General features: G+C 45.6%; 1 protein-coding gene across 2 annotated transcripts in view; it reads right to left on the reverse strand.

The window, feature by feature from the left end:
- Positions 1–21282, reverse strand: part of LOC110518781 (ectonucleoside triphosphate diphosphohydrolase 1) — a 72223-nt gene that overhangs the window by 24153 nt on the left and 26788 nt on the right. For both annotated transcript variants that reach the window (XM_036959856.1, XM_036959855.1), the window contains exons 2-4: positions 18315–18439; positions 1548–1665; positions 774–924 (exon numbers count right to left, since the gene is read on the reverse strand). In XM_036959856.1, coding sequence (XP_036815751.1) covers positions 774–924; positions 1548–1665; positions 18315–18439 — 394 coding nt within the window. The remainder of the gene's footprint in view (positions 1–773; positions 925–1547; positions 1666–18314; positions 18440–21282) is intronic.

Below are 21282 nucleotides of genomic sequence, written 5' to 3' on the forward strand. Positions count from 1 at the left end.
GGTTCTGGCCAGTCAGTAGTTACATCTCTCCTCCTAAACACCATTGGGTAGTAGTGGTTCTGGCCAGTCAGTAGTTACATCTCTCCTCCTAAACACTGTTGGGTAGTAGTGGTTCTGGCCAGTCAGTAGTTACAGTTCTCCTCCTAAACACCATTGGGTATTAGTGGTTAATGCCTGGCCAGTCAGTAGTTACATCTCTCCTCCTAAACACCATTGGGTGGTAGTGGTTAATGCCTGGCCAGTCAGTAGTTACAGCTCTCCTCCTAAACACCGTTGGGTAGTAGTGGTTCTGGCCAGTCAGTAGTTACAGCTCTCCTCCTAAATGCGGTGATCACTGGATAATTTGAAGATCAGCGTCATTGAAGTTGGTGGTTCGTTACTACTCATTTCTGATCTGTCATCACTAGTTACCAGAGCCACAAAGTCAGAAAACATACCTACCTCTACAATTTATATTCTTAAAATATGATTTTTAAACCTAAACCTAATCTTAACCCTAACCATAACCACATTGCTAACCTTATTCCTAACCCTAACCTTAAATTAAGACCAAAGCTAATTTAAGCTTTCACACATTTTTACAATATAACCAATTTTGACTTTGTGACTTTACTATCTGGTGGAAATCTTTCCGATCTGAGACGAGGGAAATTGTTTGCCTGGTTTGGTGTTTTGTTAAGGGAGTGGTCACGCACCCAAGAAGGCTCAACCAATCATCCGACGGATAATACTTGCAGCTATCCTACGAAACAACATTTTGCATCCAGAGGTACCTGAGCAGCCTCATTCCGGCGGTGGCCCCCAGGTAGAGGGGGGTCTCGTGGTGCCTGCTTAGGGGGATGAGGCTCTCTGCTTCCTTCATACAGCTCTTCAGAGACGCCCCTGCCTGCCCTGGAAACACAGAGTAGCTGGAGATACCAGCACCTGGACGGATGGCCGGACGGACGCACACACACACACACACACACACACACACACACACACACACACACACACACACTTTAACTAGATAACAAATCAAATTTTATTGGTCACATACACATGGTTAGCAGATGTTAATGCGAGTGTAGCGAAATGCTTGTGCTTCTAGTTCTGACAATGCAGTAACAACTAACAAGTAATCTAACCTAACAATTCCACAACAACTACCTTATACACGCAAATCTAAAGGGATGGAATAAGAATATGTACATATAAATATATGGATGAGCGATGGCCATGTGCCATAGGCAAGATGCAGTAGATGGCATAGAATACAGTATATACTGTACATATGAGATGAGTAATGTAGGACATGTAGACATTATTAAAGTGACGTTATTTAAAGTGACTAGTGATACCTTCAAATCCATTTATTAAATAGATTAAAGTGGACAGAGATTCGAGTCTGTATGTTGGCAGCAGCCTCTGTGCTAGTGATGGCTGTTTAATGGTCTGACGGCCTTGAGATAGAAGCTGTTTTTCAGTCTCCCGGTCCCAGCTTGCTAGGTTTTTATAGTGTGTGTGTGTGTGTGTGTGTGTGTGTGTGTGTGTGTGTGTGTATCTACCTTGGACTTTGCAGGAGTGTGTCTGCTGCACTCTTCCAGTGTCGTTATCCTTCTCTGCTGGCCACTCGTAGATATACACTGCTGTATGTGAGGAGCCAGCATCCAGGACGATCCCATACTGAGAGATGGAGAGAGACACATTTTCAACCTCTGACCCAGTCTGTAATACCTACATGTTTCAAGCAAACCACCATAGTCCCTGTAGCTAAGAATGTAACCTGTCTAAATGAATACATACCCATAGCACACATCTTTTGCCATGACATTTGTATTTATTCTGGATTCCCAATTAGCTGATTGAGAAAGAAAAGGAAAGCCGAGCTCTAGGAGCTCAGATGAAATAATGTAATACCTTAATAACCAATGTTTGGTCATCAGGGTATAATGACAAAGACTGAGGGTCACTAGTTTATATAGTGTCAAAGGACACACAGGTGTCTGTAATCATGGCCAGGTGTGGCCTGATATCATTGGTTAATTCTCAGACATAAGAATAACATACGAAAACCTGAATGGATAGCATACGATCATAGATAACATTTGGCTACATAGGCCTACAAACATTTACAATGAATAGCAAAATCACAATCACAAGAATGGCTTCAGATCAAAGTCTTCATTGAGACCGAAGGGAGCAAGGTCCTTTAAATGAAAGATCCAGGCAGCCTCTCGTTTTAACAATAAACTGTCGAGGTCACCCCTCTGCTAGGGAGGGTGACATGTTCGATGGACAATATAACGTAGGGTTGAAATCTTGTGGTTCGCTTCCAAAAAGTGGACCACAACTGGGTAAGTCATGTTTTTGCACCTAATGGTGCTACGATGCTCCAAGATTCGTACTTTTAATTTGCACTTTGTTTTACCCACATCATTTTTTACCACAAGGACAAGTTATAAGATAAATAACTGCCTTAGTGGAGCATGTGGAAACACCTTTGATTGGGATCTGTTTCCCTGTTTGTGGGTGTTTGAAGGATCTACATTTATAAGTGCCATTGCATTGATCACAGCCGTTACACTACTAGTTTCCATCCAGTAGAGGCGTAAATAGACGTTGTGCTGGGATATTTTGGGGTGGTAAATCAGAGTCAACCAGTTGATCTCTGAGATTTCTGCCCTGTGAGAATAGGACCAAGGGAGGTTACCATAACACATTACCGATACTGTCATCGGATCTTAGAATGTGCCGATGTTTGTGATCGATTATTTTCCCAAGTCTAGGTCCTAAACAGATTCTACCCCCAAGCCATAAGACTCCTGAACATCTAATCAAATGGCTACCCAGACTATTTGCATTGCCTCTCCTCTTCTACGCTGCTGCTAATCTCTGTTATTATCTATGCATAGTCACTTTAATAACTCTACCTGTACATGTACATATTACCTCAATTACCTCGACTAACCGCATATTGACTCTGTACCGGTACCCCCCTGTATATAGCCTCCACATTGACTCTGTACCGGTACCCCCTGTATATAGTCTCCATATTGACTCTGTACCGGTACCCCCTGTATATAGTCTCCATATTGACTCTGTACCGGTACCCCCTGTATATAGCCTCCACATTGACTCTGTACCGGTACCCCCTGTATATAGCCTCCACATTGACTCTGTACCGGTACCCCCCTGTATATAGTCTCGCTATTGATATTTTACTGCCGCTCTTTTTTAAACTGCATTGATGGTTTGGGATTGTAAGTAAGGTTGTATTTGGCACATGTGACAAATAACATTTGATTTGATTTGGATATTTCAGTTTTTTGCTAATTCTTTTGATTCGACAGAATTGGCTGTAGGGCAAACTGTTTTCAAGGGAAGTGGGTGACAACTATCAGCCCTCAACACACTGTTACGCTCAGTAGGTTTCCTGTAAAGATCAGTGTATAGAACATTATCTTCACACAAAATCAGAAGATCAAGGAAACTGATTTGACGTGTATCAGATTGCATAGTAAATCTCAGATGCTCAGAACAGGAGTTAAGAAAAGCATGGAACGCCTGGAGCGTTTTGCATCACCCCTCCACAGAACACAAGTATCATCAACGTACCATTTCCACGTAGTAATGTCATTCAATAATTTTTTTTGGAGAGGATTGAGAATAGACTGTTTTATGTAACCCACATACAAATTAGCATAGTTAGGAGCCATGGGGGCCATAGCAGTACCCTTCATCTGAATAAAGAAACAATTTAGAAACATGAAGTAGTTATGTGTGAGTAATATTTCAGCCAATGTTATAATGCAATACTGGAAGGTAGTTCATTAGTTCACTGTTCTGAGACCAGACTGCTGGTGTCCTTTAGGAGGGGAGCTGTTCTGAGACCATACTGCTGGTGTCCTTTACAAAGGAGGGGAGCTGGTCTGAGACCATACTGCTGGTGTCCTTTACAAAGGAGTGGAGCTGGTCTGAGACCATACTGCTGGTGTCCTTTAGGAGGGGAGCTGTTCTGAGACCATAATGCTGGTGTCCTTTACAAAGGAGGGGAGCTGGTCTGAGACCAGACTGCTGGTGTCCTTTAGGAGGGGAGCTGTTCTGAGACCAGACTGCTGGTGTCCTTTAGGAGGGGAGCTGTTCTGAGACCAGACTGCTGGTGTCCTTTAGGAGGGGATCTGTTCTGAGACCATACTGCTGGTGTCCTTTACAAAGGAGGGGAGCTGGTCTGAGACCATACTGCTGGTGTCCTTTAGGAGGGGAGCTGGTCTGAGACCATACTGCTGGTGTCCTTTACAAAGGAGGGGAGCTGTTCTGAGATCATACTGCTGGTGTCCTTTACAAAGGAGGGGAGCTGGTCTGAGACCATACTGCTGGTGTCCTTTAGGAGGGGTGCTGTTCTGATACCATAATGCTGGTGTCCTTTAGGAGGGGAGCTGTTCTGAGACCATACTGCTGGTGTCCTTTAGGAGGGGAGCTGTTCTGATACCATAATGCTGGTTTCCTTTAGGAGGGGAGCTGGTCTGAGACCATACTGCTGGTGTCCTTTAGGAGGGGAGCTGTTCTGAGACCATACTGCTGGTGTCCTTTACAAAGGAGGGGAGCTGGTCTGAGACCATACTGCTGGTGTCCTTTACAAAGGAGGGGAGCTGGCCTGAGATCATACTGCTGGTGTCCTTTACAAAGGAGGGGAGCTGGTCTGAGATCATACTGCTGGTGTCCTTTACAAAGGAGGGGAGCTGGTCTGAGATCATATTGCTGTTGTCCTTTACAAAGGAGGGGATCTGTTCTGAGACCATACTGCTGGTGTCCTTTAGGAGGGGAGCTGTTCTGAGACCATACTGCTGGTGTCCTTTACAAAGGAGGGGAGCTGGTCTGAGACCATACTGCTGGTGTCCTTTACAAAGGAGGGGAGCTGGTCTGAGACCATACTGCTGGTGTCCTTTACAAAGGAGGGGAGCTGGTCTGAGACCATACTGCTGGTGTCCTTTAGGAGGGGAGCTGTTCTGAGACCATAATGCTGGTGTCCTTTACAAAGGAGGGGAGCTGGTCTGAGACCAGACTGCTGGTGTCCTTTAGGAGGGGAGCTGTTCTGAGACCAGACTGCTGGTGTCCTTTAGGAGGGGAGCTGTTCTGAGACCAGACTGCTGGTGTCCTTTAGGAGGGGATCTGTTCTGAGACCATACTGCTGGTGTCCTTTACAAAGGAGGGGAGCTGGTCTGAGACCATACTGCTGGTGTCCTTTAGGAGGGGAGCTGGTCTGAGACCATACTGCTGGTGTCCTTTACAAAGGAGGGGAGCTGTTCTGAGATCATACTGCTGGTGTCCTTTACAAAGGAGGGGAGCTGGTCTGAGACCATACTGCTGGTGTCCTTTAGGAGGGGTGCTGTTCTGATACCATAATGCTGGTGTCCATTAGGAGGGGAGCTGTTCTGAGACCATACTGCTGGTGTCCTTTAGGAGGGGAGCTGTTCTGATACCATAATGCTGGTTTCCTTTAGGAGGGGAGCTGTTCTGAGATCATACTGCTGGTGTCCTTTACAAAGGAGGGGAGCTGGTCTGAGACCATACTGCTGGTGTCCTTTAGGAGGGGTGCTGTTCTGATACCATAATGCTGGTGTCCTTTAGGAGGGGAGCTGTTCTGAGACCATACTGCTGGTGTCCTTTAGGAGGGGAGCTGTTCTGATACCATAATGCTGGTTTCCTTTAGGAGGGGAGCTGGTCTGAGACCATACTGCTGGTGTCCTTTAGGAGGGGAGCTGTTCTGAGACCATACTGCTGGTGTCCTTTACAAAGGAGGGGAGCTGGTCTGAGACCATACTGCTGGTGTCCTTTACAAAGGAGGGGAGCTGGCCTGAGATCATACTGCTGGTGTCCTTTACAAAGGAGGGGAGCTGGTCTGAGATCATACTGCTGGTGTCCTTTACAAAGGAGGGGAGCTGGTCTGAGATCATATTGCTGTTGTCCTTTACAAAGGAGGGGATCTGTTCTGAGACCATACTGCTGGTGTCCTTTAGGAGGGGAGCTGTTCTGAGACCATACTGCTGGTGTCCTTTACAAAGGAGGGGAGCTGGTCTGAGACCATACTGCTGGTGTCCTTTACAAAGGAGGGGAGCTGGTCTGAGACCATACTGCTGGTGTCCTTTACAAAGGAGGGGAGCTGGTCTGAGACCATACTGCTGGTGTCCTTTAGGAGGGGAGCTGTTCTGAGACCATAATGCTGGTGTCCTTTACAAAGGAGGGGAGCTGGTCTGAGACCAGACTGCTGGTGTCCTTTAGGAGGGGAGCTGTTCTGAGACCAGACTGCTGGTGTCCTTTAGGAGGGGAGCTGTTCTGAGACCAGACTGCTGGTGTCCTTTAGGAGGGGATCTGTTCTGAGACCATACTGCTGGTGTCCTTTACAAAGGAGGGGAGCTGGTCTGAGACCATACTGCTGGTGTCCTTTAGGAGGGGAGCTGGTCTGAGACCATACTGCTGGTGTCCTTTACAAAGGAGGGGAGCTGTTCTGAGATCATACTGCTGGTGTCCTTTACAAAGGAGGGGAGCTGGTCTGAGACCATACTGCTGGTGTCCTTTAGGAGGGGTGCTGTTCTGATACCATAATGCTGGTGTCCATTAGGAGGGGAGCTGTTCTGAGACCATACTGCTGGTGTCCTTTAGGAGGGGAGCTGTTCTGATACCATAATGCTGGTTTCCTTTAGGAGGGGAGCTGGTCTGAGACCATACTGCTGGTGTCCTTTAGGAGGGGAGCTGTTCTGAGACCATACTGCTGGTGTCCTTTACAAAGGAGGGGAGCTGGTCTGAGACCATACTGCTGGTGTCCTTTACAAAGGAGGGGAGCTGGCCTGAGATCATACTGCTGGTGTCCTTTACAAAGGAGGGGAGCTGGTCTGAGATCATACTGCTGGTGTCCTTTACAAAGGAGGGGAGCTGGTCTGAGATCATATTGCTGTTGTCCTTTACAAAGGAGGGGATCTGTTCTGAGACCATACTGCTGGTGTCCTTTAGGAGGGGAGCTGTTCTGAGACCATACTGCTGGTGTCCTTTACAAAGGAGGGGAGCTGGTCTGAGACCATACTGCTGGTGTCCTTTACAAAGGAGGGGAGCTGGTCTGAGACCATACTGCTGGTGTCCTTTACAAAGGAGGGGAGCTGGTCTGAGACCATACTGCTGGTGTCCTTTACAAAGGAGGGGAGCTGGTCTGAGACCATACTGCTGGTGTCCTTTAGGAGGGGAGCTGTTCTGAGACCATAATGCTGGTGTCCTTTACAAAGGAGGGGAGCTGGTCTGAGACCAGACTGCTGGTGTCCTTTAGGAGGGGAGCTGTTCTGAGACCAGACTGCTGGTGTCCTTTAGGAGGGGAGCTGTTCTGAGACCAGACTGCTGGTGTCCTTTACAAAGGAGGGGAGCTGGTCTGAGATCATACTGCTGTTGTCCTTTACAAAGGAGGGGAGCTGGTCTGAGACCATACTGCTGGTGTCCTTTAGGAGGGGATCTGTTCTGAGACCATACTGCTGGTGTCCTTTAGGAGGGGAGCTGTTCTGAGACCATACTGCTGGTGTCCTTTACAAAGGAGGGGAGCTGGTCTGAGACCATACTGCTGGTGTCCTTTACAAAGGAGGGGAGCTGTTCTGAGACCATACTGCTGGTGTCCTTTAGGAGGGGAGCTGTTCTGAGACCATACTGCTGGTGTCCTTTAGGAGGGGAGCTGGTCTGAGACCATACTGCTGGTGTCCTTTAGGAGGGGAGCTGTTCTGAGACCATAATGCTGGTGTCCTTTACAAAGGAGGGGAGCTGGTCTGAGACCAGACTGCTGGTGTCCTTTACAAAGGAGGGGAGCTGGTCTGAGACCATACTGCTGGTGTCCTTTAGGAGGGGAGCTGTTCTGAGACTATACTGCTGGTGTCCTTTAGGAGGGGAGCTGTTCTGAGACCATACTGCTGGTGTCCTTTATAAAGGAGGGGAGCTGTTCTGAGACCAGACTGCTGGTGTCCTTTAGGAGGGGAGCTGTTCTGAGACCATACTGCTGGTGTCCTTTAGGAGGGGAGCTGGTCTGAGACCATACTGCTGGTGTCCTTTAGGAGGGGAGCTGTTCTGAGACCTTACTGCTGGTGTCCTTTATAAAGGAGGGGAGCTGTTCTGAGACCAGACTGCTGGTGTCCTTTAGGAGGGGAGCTGTTCTGAGACCATACTGCTGGTGTCCTTTACAAAGGAGGGGAGCTGTTCTGAGACCTTACTGCTGATGTCCTTTACAAAGGAGTGGATTCAGCATGTCAATACCTCTCACAAATATAAGTAGTGATGAAGTCATTCTCTCCTCCACTTTGAAGGAGAGATTGACATGCATATTATTAATGTTAGCTCTCCGTGTATATTTAAGTGCCAGCTGCGCTACCCTGTTCTGAAATATTTGCAAATTTCCTAAGTCCCTCTTTGTGGCACTTGACCACACGACTGAACAGTAGTCCAGGTGCGACAAAACTAGGGCCTGTAGGACCTGCCTTGTCGATAATGCTGTTAAGAAGGCAGAGCAGCGCTTTATTATAGACAGACTTCTCCCCATCCTTACTACTGTTGTATCAATATGTTTTGACCATGACAGTTTATAATCCAGGGTTACTGCAAGCAGTTGTCACGTTCGTTGAATGGAGGAGACCAAGGCGCAGCGTGATATGAATACATGTTACTTTAATGACGACGAAGAAACACATAAACAAACTGCAAAAACAACAAAACGACCGTGAAGCTAAATATAGTGCTGACACAGGCAACTAACACATAGACAATAACCCATGAAATACCCAAAGAAGATGGCTGCCTAAATATGGTTCCCAATCAGAGACAACGATAAACAGCTGCCTCTAATAGAGAACCAATCTAGGCAACCATAGACATACATAAACACCTAGATAGTAAACACCCCCATAAACATACAAAACCCCTAGACAGTACAAAAAACATACATCACCCATGTCACATCCTGACCTAACCAAAATAATAAAGAAAACAAAGAATACTAAGGTCAGGGCGTGACAGTACCCCCCCAAAGATGTGGACTCCCGGCCGCACACCTAAACCTATATGGGAGGGTCTGGGTGGGCATAACTCCGAGGTGGCGATTCTGGCTCGGGACGTGGACCCCGTTCCACTTCTGACTGTCACACTTACTTAATGTCTCTGAAGCGGGAACCCTCACCGCCGACCACGGACTAGAGGACGCCACTGGACTGATGGTCGAGTCTGGAGTGAGTGGCGCCTCTGGATTGGAGAGAGACTCTGGCGGATCCAGACTGGAGGGAGACTCTGGCGGATCCGGACTGGGACCCGTCGTGGTAGGTTCCGGACTGCGACCCGTCGTGGTAGGTTCCGGACTGCGGCCCGTCGTAGGAGGTTCCGGTCTGTAGACTATCGCCGGATGCTCTGGACTGGGTACTGTTGCCGGACGCTCTGGACTGGGTACTGTTGCCGGACGCTCTGGACTGGGTACTGTTGCCGGACGCTCTGGACTGGGTACTGTCGCCGGACGCTCTGGACTGGGGCCCCCACTTCCTCTCCTCCCTCTTCATCCTCCCCCTCAAGTCTCCTTCCACCCTCCTCACTATCCCTTCCACCCCCCAATTTCTCCCTGTCTTAACCATGTTCTGCCTGGCTTCCCACAGCCCCCGTTTAAAGAGACTCATGAGAAGCCAGAGCAGAAACCTTTCCCTATCTGTCCCGCTCGCTCTCCCTACACCTCTCTCTAACCTGGCCCACGTCAATACAAAATCCCCTCTTACCAAACCTAACAACACCCGTGCCCTAGCCCATACTACTCTGGCAAAGGCACAGTCCCAAAAGGCATGGCGCACAGTCTCCTCCCTGCCACAAGAGGATCTTGGACAGGTGGGGGATTGCGCCAAACTATGCCGGTACCATGATGGAACGTACCGGCAAGCACTTGTGGAGGCTCAACCAATTCAGGTCCTTGAGCCTGTTTTCCAGGCCCCGCGCCTGCACTCCCTCCCAGACCACTACAGGCGCCGGACTCCCTGCCTGTCTGACCTCCTCGTACAGGTGCCTGTGATCTAAACCTACTCGGGCAACTTCAAGCTCGGGGTGCGCACGCAGCTACTTGGCCGCATGGCCAAAGTGCCACGGCAGCTGTTCCGCCCGAGGACCCGTGTTAGACCACACCATTACGCTTCTCGCCTGATACGAGAAGAACACCCGCAAGAGATGACCCGACGGGTGTATCACTGGATGAGCAAGCTCAGTTAACAAGAAAGAAACAAAAATTACGTCCAGCTTGAGGGGGAGATGTGGTACCTGCGTGCCCTGGCGACCCACTCGTACCTGCCACCCCACATGAACTGAAACACAAGCCTCACTAGAGGCCTCCTCAGACAAGCCGGCAATGGGTAGATGTACGCCAAATACAAAAGTGACGGCAACACATCCACCTTAAGGACCAGGACCTTGCCCATAAAAGACAAAGACCTTGCCCTCCACATCACTAGCTTCTTCTGTACCACTGCGATACCCATGTTCCAGTTCAGCGTCGCTGAGCCGGAGGTCTCAAAATGGACCCCGAGAATCCTCAGGGCCCCCTCACAGAGAGATAACCCCCCGGGCACATCCGTCCTTCTGCGCCATCTTCCAAAAAATTTAACGGAAGACTTTGCATGGTTCAGAACCGCTCCCGACGCTCGGGTGAAATCCCCAATGATGGCAAGGGACCTTGTCAGGCACGAGTCCTTGCACAGCAGCAAGGAAGTGTCGTCGGCGTACTGCGTCATCTTAACACGCAGCCCACCACTTCCAGGGATCAACAAGCCTTCCACCCCTGTGTCTGCCCTAATGGCAGCCCCCTGAGGCTCCAAGTACAGAACGAAGAGGAGAGCCGAGAGTGGGCACCCCTGCCTGACCCCAGACGAGAGGTCAAAAACATCACCCAAGTGACTATTTAGTTGCGATACCAGGCAGGGATGCAACCGGTCAGGATGCTCTCGATGGTTCAGCTGTAAAACATTTTAAGAATCTGAGTAACCTTGCCAAATCTTTGTTTTGGCAAGCCCTCCTCACTGTTTTGGTGTGCCTTGGTGTGCTTAGACCATGTTCGTTTGTTGGTTGATGTGGACGCCATAGAATTTGAAGCTCTCAACCTGCTCCACTACAGCCCCGCCGATGAGAATGGGGGCGTGCTCGGTCCTCCTTGTCCATCACCCTGATTGATCTCTTTTTATTTAGCCCTCAATAGCCTCAGTCATTAGGCAGTATAGGTTTTGTTTAATTTAGCACGTTTCTCCTGTTTTGTTTATCTGCCTTTATTATTAAAACTACCTTCTGCACCTGCTTCCTGAATCCAAGTGCTTACATTACAAGAATGGCAAGATGACAGCAATCTGCAGGTCATGGAAAGAGGACATCAGTTCTGAATCTGAATCCATGATAACAATGACAGAGAAATCTGATTAACTAACAGTACCCAGGCCATTCCATGTAATTGATCTACTCCAGAGCTAGCACACCTGATTCAACTTGTCAACTAATCCTCAAGGTCTTGAATAGCTAGATCAGAGCTACAGCACAATTGTGAAACATCTGGGTGTCCCCGAGGAGAGGTTTGAGAAACACTGCAGTACATTACAGTAAAACAAACTAGATAAAGTATTTTCAACATTGATTCAGAACCGAAATGAACCAGAAAATATGCATTTTCAAAGTCTGGAAAATACCTATTTTAACTTCCTGAAAATAACTATTTTCACCTTTCATTCAGAACCTAAAATGAACCTAACTTCAGCGTCTGGAATTGTATCGTATAATGTATTTTAAATGTAATTTTGCTTACTGGGTTCAGATTTTTGGGAACACACTAAAAAGTAACTTGACATTGTTGATTAGTCAGCATAAATTTGGATTAAAATGGCATGAAGAAAATGGCATTGACAGAACGGTGTACTGAATGAATGCATCATAAGGTAAGGACTGGAATTTGTTCTGGATGCTCGAACAGCGACGTGTCTGTCTCGTATGTTGATCTAGCTAATTATCTAGCAAAGCTAGCATACAGTGGGAAGAACAAGTATTTGATACACTGCCGATTTTGCAGGTTTCCCTACTTACAAAACATGTAGAGGTCTGTAATTTTTATCATAGGTACACTTCAACTGTGAGAGACGGAATCTAAAACAAAATCCAGAAAATCACATTGTATGATTTTTAAGTAATTAATTTGCATTTTGTTGCATGACATAAGTATTTGATCACCTACCAACCAGTAAGAATTCCAGCTCTCACAAACCTGTTAGTGTCACGCCCTGACCTTAGTATTCTTTGTTTTCTTTATTATTTTGGTTAGGTCAGGGTGTGACATGGGTGATGTATGGGTTTTGTCTTGTCTAGGGGTTTTGTATGTTTATGGGGTGTTTCCTATCTAGGTGTTTTTGTAAGTCTATGGTTGCCTAGATTGGTTCTAAATTAGAGGCAGCTGTCTATCGTTGTCTCTGATTGGGAACCATATTTAGGCAGCCATATTCTTTGGGTATTTTCTGGGTGATTGATTCCTGTGTCAGTGTTTGTGCCACACGGGACTGTTTCGTTTCCATTTCATTTTGTATTTGTGTCGTGTTCAGTCTTTCTATTAAAACGTGGACACTTACCACAAGGAGTATTGGTCCGATCCTTGCTACACCTCATCAGACGAAGAGGAGGAAATCTTTTACAGTTAGTTTTTCTTTAAGAAGCCCTCCTGTTCTCCACTCATTACCTGTATTAACTGCACCTGTTTGAACTCGTTACCTGTATAAAAGACACCTGTCCACACACTCAATCAAACAGACTCCAACCTCTCCACAATGGCCAAGATCAGAGAGCTGTGTAAGGACATCAGGGCTAAAATTGTAGACCTGCACAAGGCTGGGATGGGCTACAGGACAATAGGCAAGCAGCTTGATGAGAAGGCAACAACTGTTGGCGCAATTATTAGAAAATGGAAGAAGTTCAAGATGACGGTCAATCACACTCGGTCTGTGGCTCCATGCAACATCTCACCTCGTGGGGCATCAATGATCATGAGGAAGGTGAGGGATCAGCCCAGAACTACACGGCAGGACCTGGTCAATGACCTGAAGAGAGCTAAACTCCACTCGCCGTGTTTGGAGGAAGAAGAAGGATGAGTACAACCCCAAGAACCTCATCCCAATCTTGAAGCATGGAGGTGGAAACATCATACTTTCGGGATGCTTTTCTGGGACAGGACGACTGCACCGTATTGAGGGGAGGATGGATGGGGCCATGTATCGTGAGATCTTGGCCAACAACCTCCTTCCCTCAGTAAGACCATTGAATGGCTGGGTCTTGGCTGGGTCTTCCAGCATGACAACGACCCGAAACACACAGCCAAGGCAACTAAGGAGTGGCTCCGTAAGAAGCATCTCAAGGTCCTGGTGTGGGCTAGCCAGTGTCCAGACCTGAACCCAATAGAAGATCTTTAGAGGGAGCTGAAAGTCCATATTGCCCAGCGACAGCCCCGAAACCTGAAGGATCTGGACAAGGTTTGTATGGAGGAGTGGGCTGGAGAGATGAGTTCAGATTGGTCTGCCATGTAGCGAGCTTCTGTCTATAATATGAGTTGGTCAGTATATGTAGGTAATCCTTTCTAACGTGGCTTTTTATAAAGATATCACGTAGTAGAACTGCATAAGTGTTGCTCTCCACTTTCTGGAGGACCGAGTTTTGAAATCAGTAGAATTCGTATATGATAGCTAAGGAGATGGGGAAAATTCTGGCATTTGATTGCAAATATGCAGAGTTGAAAAGAAAACACTGACGGCTGTTGTATAAAACACCTGTCTCCGGTTTACATCTTCAAACTAAGGGCAACCATGGCATCCGTGACAGAGATGGAGAAGCATCCACCCATCCATGTAAGATAGTCTAGCTAGCTACATTTTCAGATATTACACATAATTTTTTTTGTCAAAGTCATTTTCATTACAAGTTAAAGTGTACTGTTAGCTAGCTAGCTAACATTAGCTGGCTGGCTTGATAGCTAATGTTACGTGATCTGTGCAGTAATATTATTTGTATTTCAGACCCATTTGCATTGCTAGTTATAGCCTAATGTTAGCTAGCTAACATTTAACCTGGTTGGTTAGCTACCTACAGATTCATGCAGGGTAGTAACATTATGAGTTGGGATTATGGTTAATTGTTTAGCTAGCTAGCTACATGTGTAAACAAAAGACTCCACTATACAAGTAACCATTTCAATAGAATGTTCATGATGTCACTGCGACAACTGTCAATAGACGTCGCTGATAAATTCACTCTGGCTATCTACTCTGATTTCAGAGCACTCATGTGAGTGTGCCAGAGCACAGAATAACTGACAAATTTACGAATGCTCAACACCCTTTGCTCTCCTCGGATGGGGCCACAGTGTCTCCTGATCCCTCCTGTCTCAGCCTCCAGTATTTATGCTGCAGTAGTTTATGTGTTGGGGGGCTAGGGTCAGTTTGTTATATCTGGAGTACTTCTCCTGTCCTATTTGGTGTCCTGTGTGAATTTAAGTGTGCTCTCTCTAATTCTCTCTTTCTCTCTTTCTCTCTCTCGGAGGACCTGAGCCCTAGGACCATGCCTCAGGACTACCTGACATGATGACTCCTTGCTGTCCCCAGTCCACCTGGCCATGCTGCTGCTCCAGTTTCAACTGTTCTGCCTTATTATTATTCGACCATGCTGGTCACTTATGAACATTTGAACATCTTGGCCATGTTCTGTTATAATCTCCAGCCGGCACAGCCGGAAGAGGACTGGCCACCCCACATAGCCTGGTTCCTCTCTAGGTATCTTCCTAAGTTTTGGCCTTTCTAGGGAGTTTTTCCTAGCCACCATGCTTCTACACCTGCATTGCTTGCTGTTTGAGGTTTTAGGCTGGGTTTCTGTACAGCACTTTGAGATATCAGCTGATGTACGAAGGGCTATATAAATAAATTTGATTTGAATATGGCCGGTGTCAGTAAACGTTGACAAAAAGCGTAATTAAATTGTTGCCAGCAGCACAGTTGCAGTCACCAACACTCTGGATAACATAGCCTAACCAGCTCTGCTAAGGCGAGTATTTTGTGTCTGGAGGTAGCTAGCCAACATTAGCCCGTTAGCTTGGGTGCTTGACTGCTGTTGTTAGGTCAGAACGCTCGGATTAACCCTACTCCTCGGCCAGAGCGTCCAGTGTGTGCTCTGAACGCTCCGAGAGTGAAACGCTCTGAATTTACCAACGGACAATCTGACAACGCTCTGAGTTTACCAACAACCAGAGCACACTCTCGCACTCCAGATTACATTTATGAACACATCCGTAGAATAAACCAGCATTTAGTCTTGAAATCTTTGGTTGTTTAGTACACAGCCTCACAGGTGAATCCTTAAAGAGATGGGTGGGTGTTGGGGAATAATCAGAATTAGTTGGTAACATAGGTAAGATGTTTTATATTCATTACATGTGTGTAAGTTACTTCTCATCAGAATGTTTGTGTTTGTATAATACTGTGGCCGGGTTGCAGTCATCTGTTCTCTGTCAGGACTAAGTTACTTGGGCCGCAGAGAGGGGAGAGGTCAAGCGTGTTTCTCTTGGCTCCACAATGTCTGTGTGCCAGTCAATGTGTCTATGTGATCTTGTCAAGGAGGGGGCATGTGATATATGCCTGTTGATGTGAGGATTTGTTTTATGGTTCTGAGTTTGAGAAAAGAACATAGTTTAGGAGACAAAGCTGAACGATAAATTATGGCCAATGCTGTCTGACTATGTGTGTCTTTGCTATAAAGGATCTCAGTTGCAATGTGTAAGGGACTCTCAGAGAATTCATTGATAGACACTGAATTGATCTGAGAGTCACAGGGTTGTGATGGAGCTCGTATAATTAAAGGTTGACTTTATAATAACTCTGACTTGTGTGTGGTTTGCTCTCATGATTTGGTAAATACAGGAAATTTCCACGACAGTGGGGCTAAAGCTTTAGAGGGTGTGAATGATGCTGAATTGGGGTGTAGACAAAGAAGAGCTCTCCAGTAGGTGTACCAAAACATTCAAGGGCCATTTTCTCAAAAGTGAGGTTACAAGTTTATTAACCTTCAAAGCAGAATTACTTTCCCATTGTTCCTCAACTGTAGTGTATGATATACATGTTTTAGCTCTGACTCTCTACCTTTATGCAAACTAAAAAACACAATTTCAAAATTTGCTACAGAAGACCGAATCGTGCCGGTCACATAGCCAAGCTGCAGGCTAATGTTAAATCTAGACTTGGGTTCCTCTATCGTAGTCGCTCCTCTTTCACCCCAGCTGCCAAACTAACCCTGATTCAGATGACCATCCTACCAATGTTAGATTACGGAGATGTAATTTATAGATCGGCAGGTAAGGGTGGTCGCGAGCCGCTAGATGTCTTTACTTTTCAGCCATCAGATTTGCCACCAATGCTCCTTATAGGACACATCACTGCTCTCTATACTCCTCTGTAAACTGGTCATCTCTGTTACCCGGAGCAAAACACACTGGTCGATGCTTATTTAGAAAACCCTCTTAGTGAGTGGGTGGGTGTATTGAATCACCCATCCAAAGCGTAATTAACAATTTCACCATGCTCAAAGGGATATTCAGTGTCTGCTTATATTTACCCATCTACCAATAGGTGTCCATCTTTGCGAGGCATTGGAAAACTTCCATGGTCTTTTTGGTTGAATCTTTGCAACTCCCTTGTCTTTGTGGTTGATTCTGTGCTTGAAATTCGCTACTCCACTGTGGGACCTTACAGACAATTGTATGTGTGGGGTAGAGAGATGGGGTAATCACTCAAATCTGGTTAACCACTATTATTGCACACAGTGAGGCCATGCAACGTATTATGTGAAGAAAAAAAATATATATATTATGTGACTTGTTAAGCACATTTGTACTCCTGAATGTATTTAGGCTTGCCATAAAAGGGGTAAAAGACTTATTGACTCAAGACATTTCAGCTTTACATTTTTAATGAATTGGTAAAAATGTCTAAACAAAAAATTCCACTTTTTACGTTGTGGGATATTGTGTATGGATCAGTGGCACAATATCTAAACGTTATCCATTTTAAATTCAGGCTGTAAGACAACAAAATGTGGAAAAAGTCCAGCGCTGTGAATAGTTTCTGAAGGCACTGTATGGCACAGTCTCGTTGGCTTGTGGTTACTGTTTACTGGCTAGTTGGCTAGCTAACTGGCTATAATAGGACGTTCACAAGCTTGTTGTTTGTGCTCTGATTTTTTTTTACACAGATGACTTAGCTAGCAGCTTGGCTATGTGACCGGCACGATTCGGTCTTCTGTAGCTAGCTTCCTTTGCTTGTAGCTTGCTTCTCGTCCGACTGTTGTTAGCTAGTTAGCTACAGCTGCTCACCTGCTACAGCTAGCTGCTGCTGTTACGCAGGAACCGAGTAGCTGGTCCCGGTTTTAGAAGTCTGAGATTCAGCTGAAAAGATGTTAGCAATGTAATTTTTTTTACAAAAAATGAGCATGTGAGAGCGATAAATTATATATTTAATAAAACGTGTTGCACCTAAAAACTTAAACATTTTTTTTCTCCTCAACTGGTAGTAACAGTCTTGTCCCATCCATGCAACTCCCCTACAGACTTGGGAGAGACAAAGTTAGATAGCCAAGCTGCACTGCTCGCTTAACCCAGAAGTCAGCTGCACCAATGTGTCAGAGGAAACACTGTCCAACTGGTAACTGTGGTCAGCTTGCAGGCACCCGGCCCACCACAAAGAGTTGCTAGAGCACAATGGGACAGAGAAATCCCGGCCAGCCAAACCCTCCCCTAACCCAGACGACACTGGGCCAATTGTGCGCTGCCTCATGGGTCTCCCGGTCATAGCCAGTTGTGAGCCTGGGATCAAGCCCGGGGCTGTAGTGATGCCTCAAGCCTGGCGATGCAGTGCCTTAGACTGCTGCACCACCCGGGAGGCCTGCCATCAGACATTTTTTTAATCCTATGGTCACTTTATGGATGCTACAGTCTCGTTTTTAATCCGACGTCTAAAATGTGAGCTAGATAGGTGCAGAAAATACTCTGAAAACTCAATTGTCAACGACCCTGTTAAGATATCCGGTATGTGGTTCTTGGTAACGGACGTACAGCTCATGACGAGAGGTGGGGAATGTGATGGTAGGGAGATTTAAATTCAACATTGAGCTTCAACCAATGCATAATATAGTCTACAATATTTGGGATTTTTCCATCGCAGCCACAGAATCTGAAAAAGCTATTGCAAACATTTATTGTACCTTATTGCCATAACAACCACATATAGTACCTTGTACTTCTGTAGGAGAGGCTTGTTCTGCAATACTGCTGTTGTCACCAGGGCAACTATCGCTGTGATACCAAGCACAGTGATGATGATCACAGCCTTATACCAAGCGTTCTTTCCTTTCGTCTCTGAGGAAGAGGGAGAGGAGGAGAGAGAGTGAGAGGGAGGAGAGAGGGAGGAGAAGAGAGGGGGGAGAGAGAGAGGGAGGGGGAGAAGGAGAGAGGGAAAGAGGTAGGAAGAGAGAGGGAAAGTTGGAGAGAGTTAGCATTTTCCAACCAGCTGCTGATGATGTCACATCTGTATTATTGATGACAGGAGGGTTATGAGTGTTAATGTTGATGCTGTTGTTGTTGCTGTTGTTGTTGTTGTGTAACTAGGGACTAGTTCTAAATGTGTTGTAAATGCCCATATTAACTCAAGTTAATGCTCTAACCAGAGGTAGGTTCAACAAGGGAAGTAGTTTGTTCATTTGTTTTGTGTTAGATCTACTAGAACCTTTCCTGGGCACACCCTTTTTCTCCATGTTCGCCTTCCTTTTACCTATTGAGGTTTGTCAGCACGGATCTACTAGGCCTCAGGGAGAAACATGGGAAAAAGGGGGGAAACCTTTTCCCAGATTGTTTTGACCGCTATGCCACGCCACACCACTAAGAAAGCTGCTACGAGTCTATACCTTTTGTTTACAGTTTAAATCTGATCGCTTTGACAATGCACTAAAGCCTATGAAATTACCTTTTGTTCTGAAAATAAATGTTTGCTTTTTACACTTGGAACTTTGGATTCCCAAAACCATGTTCAGTGGTTGCTTTGGAAGCCCGTCTGACTACGGCATCACATACCTGTGGCCTCAAGGCAAGTTTGGAATTGGATTCCGATATTGCCTCTACTGTATATTCCAAGTGAAGAAGTGACTGACTCTATTGTAGCTCTTTGACTTCGCGTTAGTCACTTTGGAGAATGAAGTATAGTTGCTCTTTCTATTGCTCAATCTGCTCGAGGTGTTGGATGAATTCGGGGAACTTTTGAGAGTTGTGGAGCTTGGAATTGCTCGTGGAGCTTGAATTGTGTGTGTCTTCTGTTGTTTGGATTCGCACTGAGTTGAGAACTCGCTGTGGAGCGGAGAGAAAATCGTATGCTTTGATGATTGGCTGTTGTGTCTTGTGATGACGTCATGTGTTGGGCTCATTCATTAAGCTGTGCTTTGCTAAAATGTGTTCATAATGTGCTAATCGTTCACTGTTACGTGCTTTTAAAATGGATACAATTGAAATTGTTAAGAAATTGTAATGATCTAGAAGTGCTAAATTGGGTGCACTTACTAAAAATATAAATGAGATCACAGTTTATGGGTGATGACGGAAATGTGGAATTGGTTTACACAAATATGTTCACTGATTCCTCAAAGTTGGTTAAGGAGTTGAATGATCTCAATGAGTCCATAAAGGTTTTATTACCAGCCGAGGAGGCAGAAAAGGATTAGGTCGAATGGTTTGGCCCAAACACAGCAACACTGGATTATTTTGCATCCACAGTGGACACATGGATGGAAGAAGCACATCAATGCTCAGCTGCTAACAAAACTGATGCGGAGGTCCAGCCAAGGGACAGTATCGCAAATATCTAATCAAAATGTGGAAATTTGTCACAACACAGCAGGCGCTCAGGACAATCCACCACATCTTATATCAGGCTCAATTTGGAGGCTGAAAGGGCAGCCTTATTGGTTAAAGTTGAAACATTGAAAAGGAAACAACTATTGGAGGAACAAGAGCCTCAACTCAAATCATCAATGGAAGAATTAGAGCTTGAAGCTGCAATATGGTCTAAAAGTGCTAAACTGAATGTATCCCCTTGTTCACCACGTCTGTGCATACTGCACAGGGCCAGGGTCAAAGTAGTATGTTGCAAGAAAGTGCTACCACCACATACAGCTCTGTTCATCATAGGTCAACTAACACACAGCCTGTTGTAAGACCAAAAGATAGGCAGCTGCAACATCAAACTAGGAGAGGAAGGCCTACCAACCCAGGTCAGGGTGGAGCTGACAACATGGGCACTGTTGTCAATATTCTGCTACACCAACCAGCTATCACTGAAATGCTGGTAAAGCAGCAAAGGTTGTCCTCATTACCACCTCTTAGTGTACCTGTGTTTACAGCAAAGACAGGCTGTATTTTTTGGAGCAATTCATCAGAGATCTAGTCTGCAGTTGCCAAGATACGGAGGCGAACAGAGGTTAGGCAGAGGCCAAAAGGCTTCTGAAAATAAAATTGTTTTCTTCATGATGTTGGATGACAAAGGGATATTGCATGCGTGTTACCTCATTTTATACCCTAGCGAAACAGGAAGTGATGTAATGGCTCACTATAGTTCCTTAAGACTTAAATAAACTTAAATAAGTACAAATTAATTCCTGGCTTAATTTTGGTAGATGTTATTTACAATCATCTTTAAGGGTGCCTTTGACTGTAAAACCTTGATTTGGAGGACATTGATTTTTTATTCAATCAATCAATTATTTTGGTGGGTTCCATTAAAACATGAATAAAGTACAGTATTTCTCACAATTTGGTATTTTATCTCTATAATTAGATTGTTTATATTTTTTTTAAGTATTGTTTGTGCATTGCCAGTCAGGGGTGCCAGTAATGTTGATGCCCACTGTACAGTCGTGGCCAAAAGTTTTGAGAATGACACAAATATTAATTTCAAAGTTTGCTGCTTCAGTATCTATTTAGATATTTTTGTCAGATGTTACTATGGAATACTGAAGTATAATTACAAGCATTTCATTTCAAGTGTCAAAGGCTTTTATTGACAATTACATGAAGTTGATGCAAAGAGTCAATATATGCAGTGTTGACCCTTCTTTTTCAAGACCTCTGCAATCTGCCGTGGCATTCTGTCAATTAACTTCTGGGCCACATCCTGACTGATGGCAGCCCATTCTTGCATAATCAATGCTTGGAGT

The sequence above is a fragment of the Oncorhynchus mykiss genome, chromosome 23 (genome assembly GCF_013265735.2).
Source record: "Oncorhynchus mykiss isolate Arlee chromosome 23, USDA_OmykA_1.1, whole genome shotgun sequence".
NCBI lineage: Eukaryota > Metazoa > Chordata > Actinopteri > Salmoniformes > Salmonidae > Oncorhynchus > Oncorhynchus mykiss.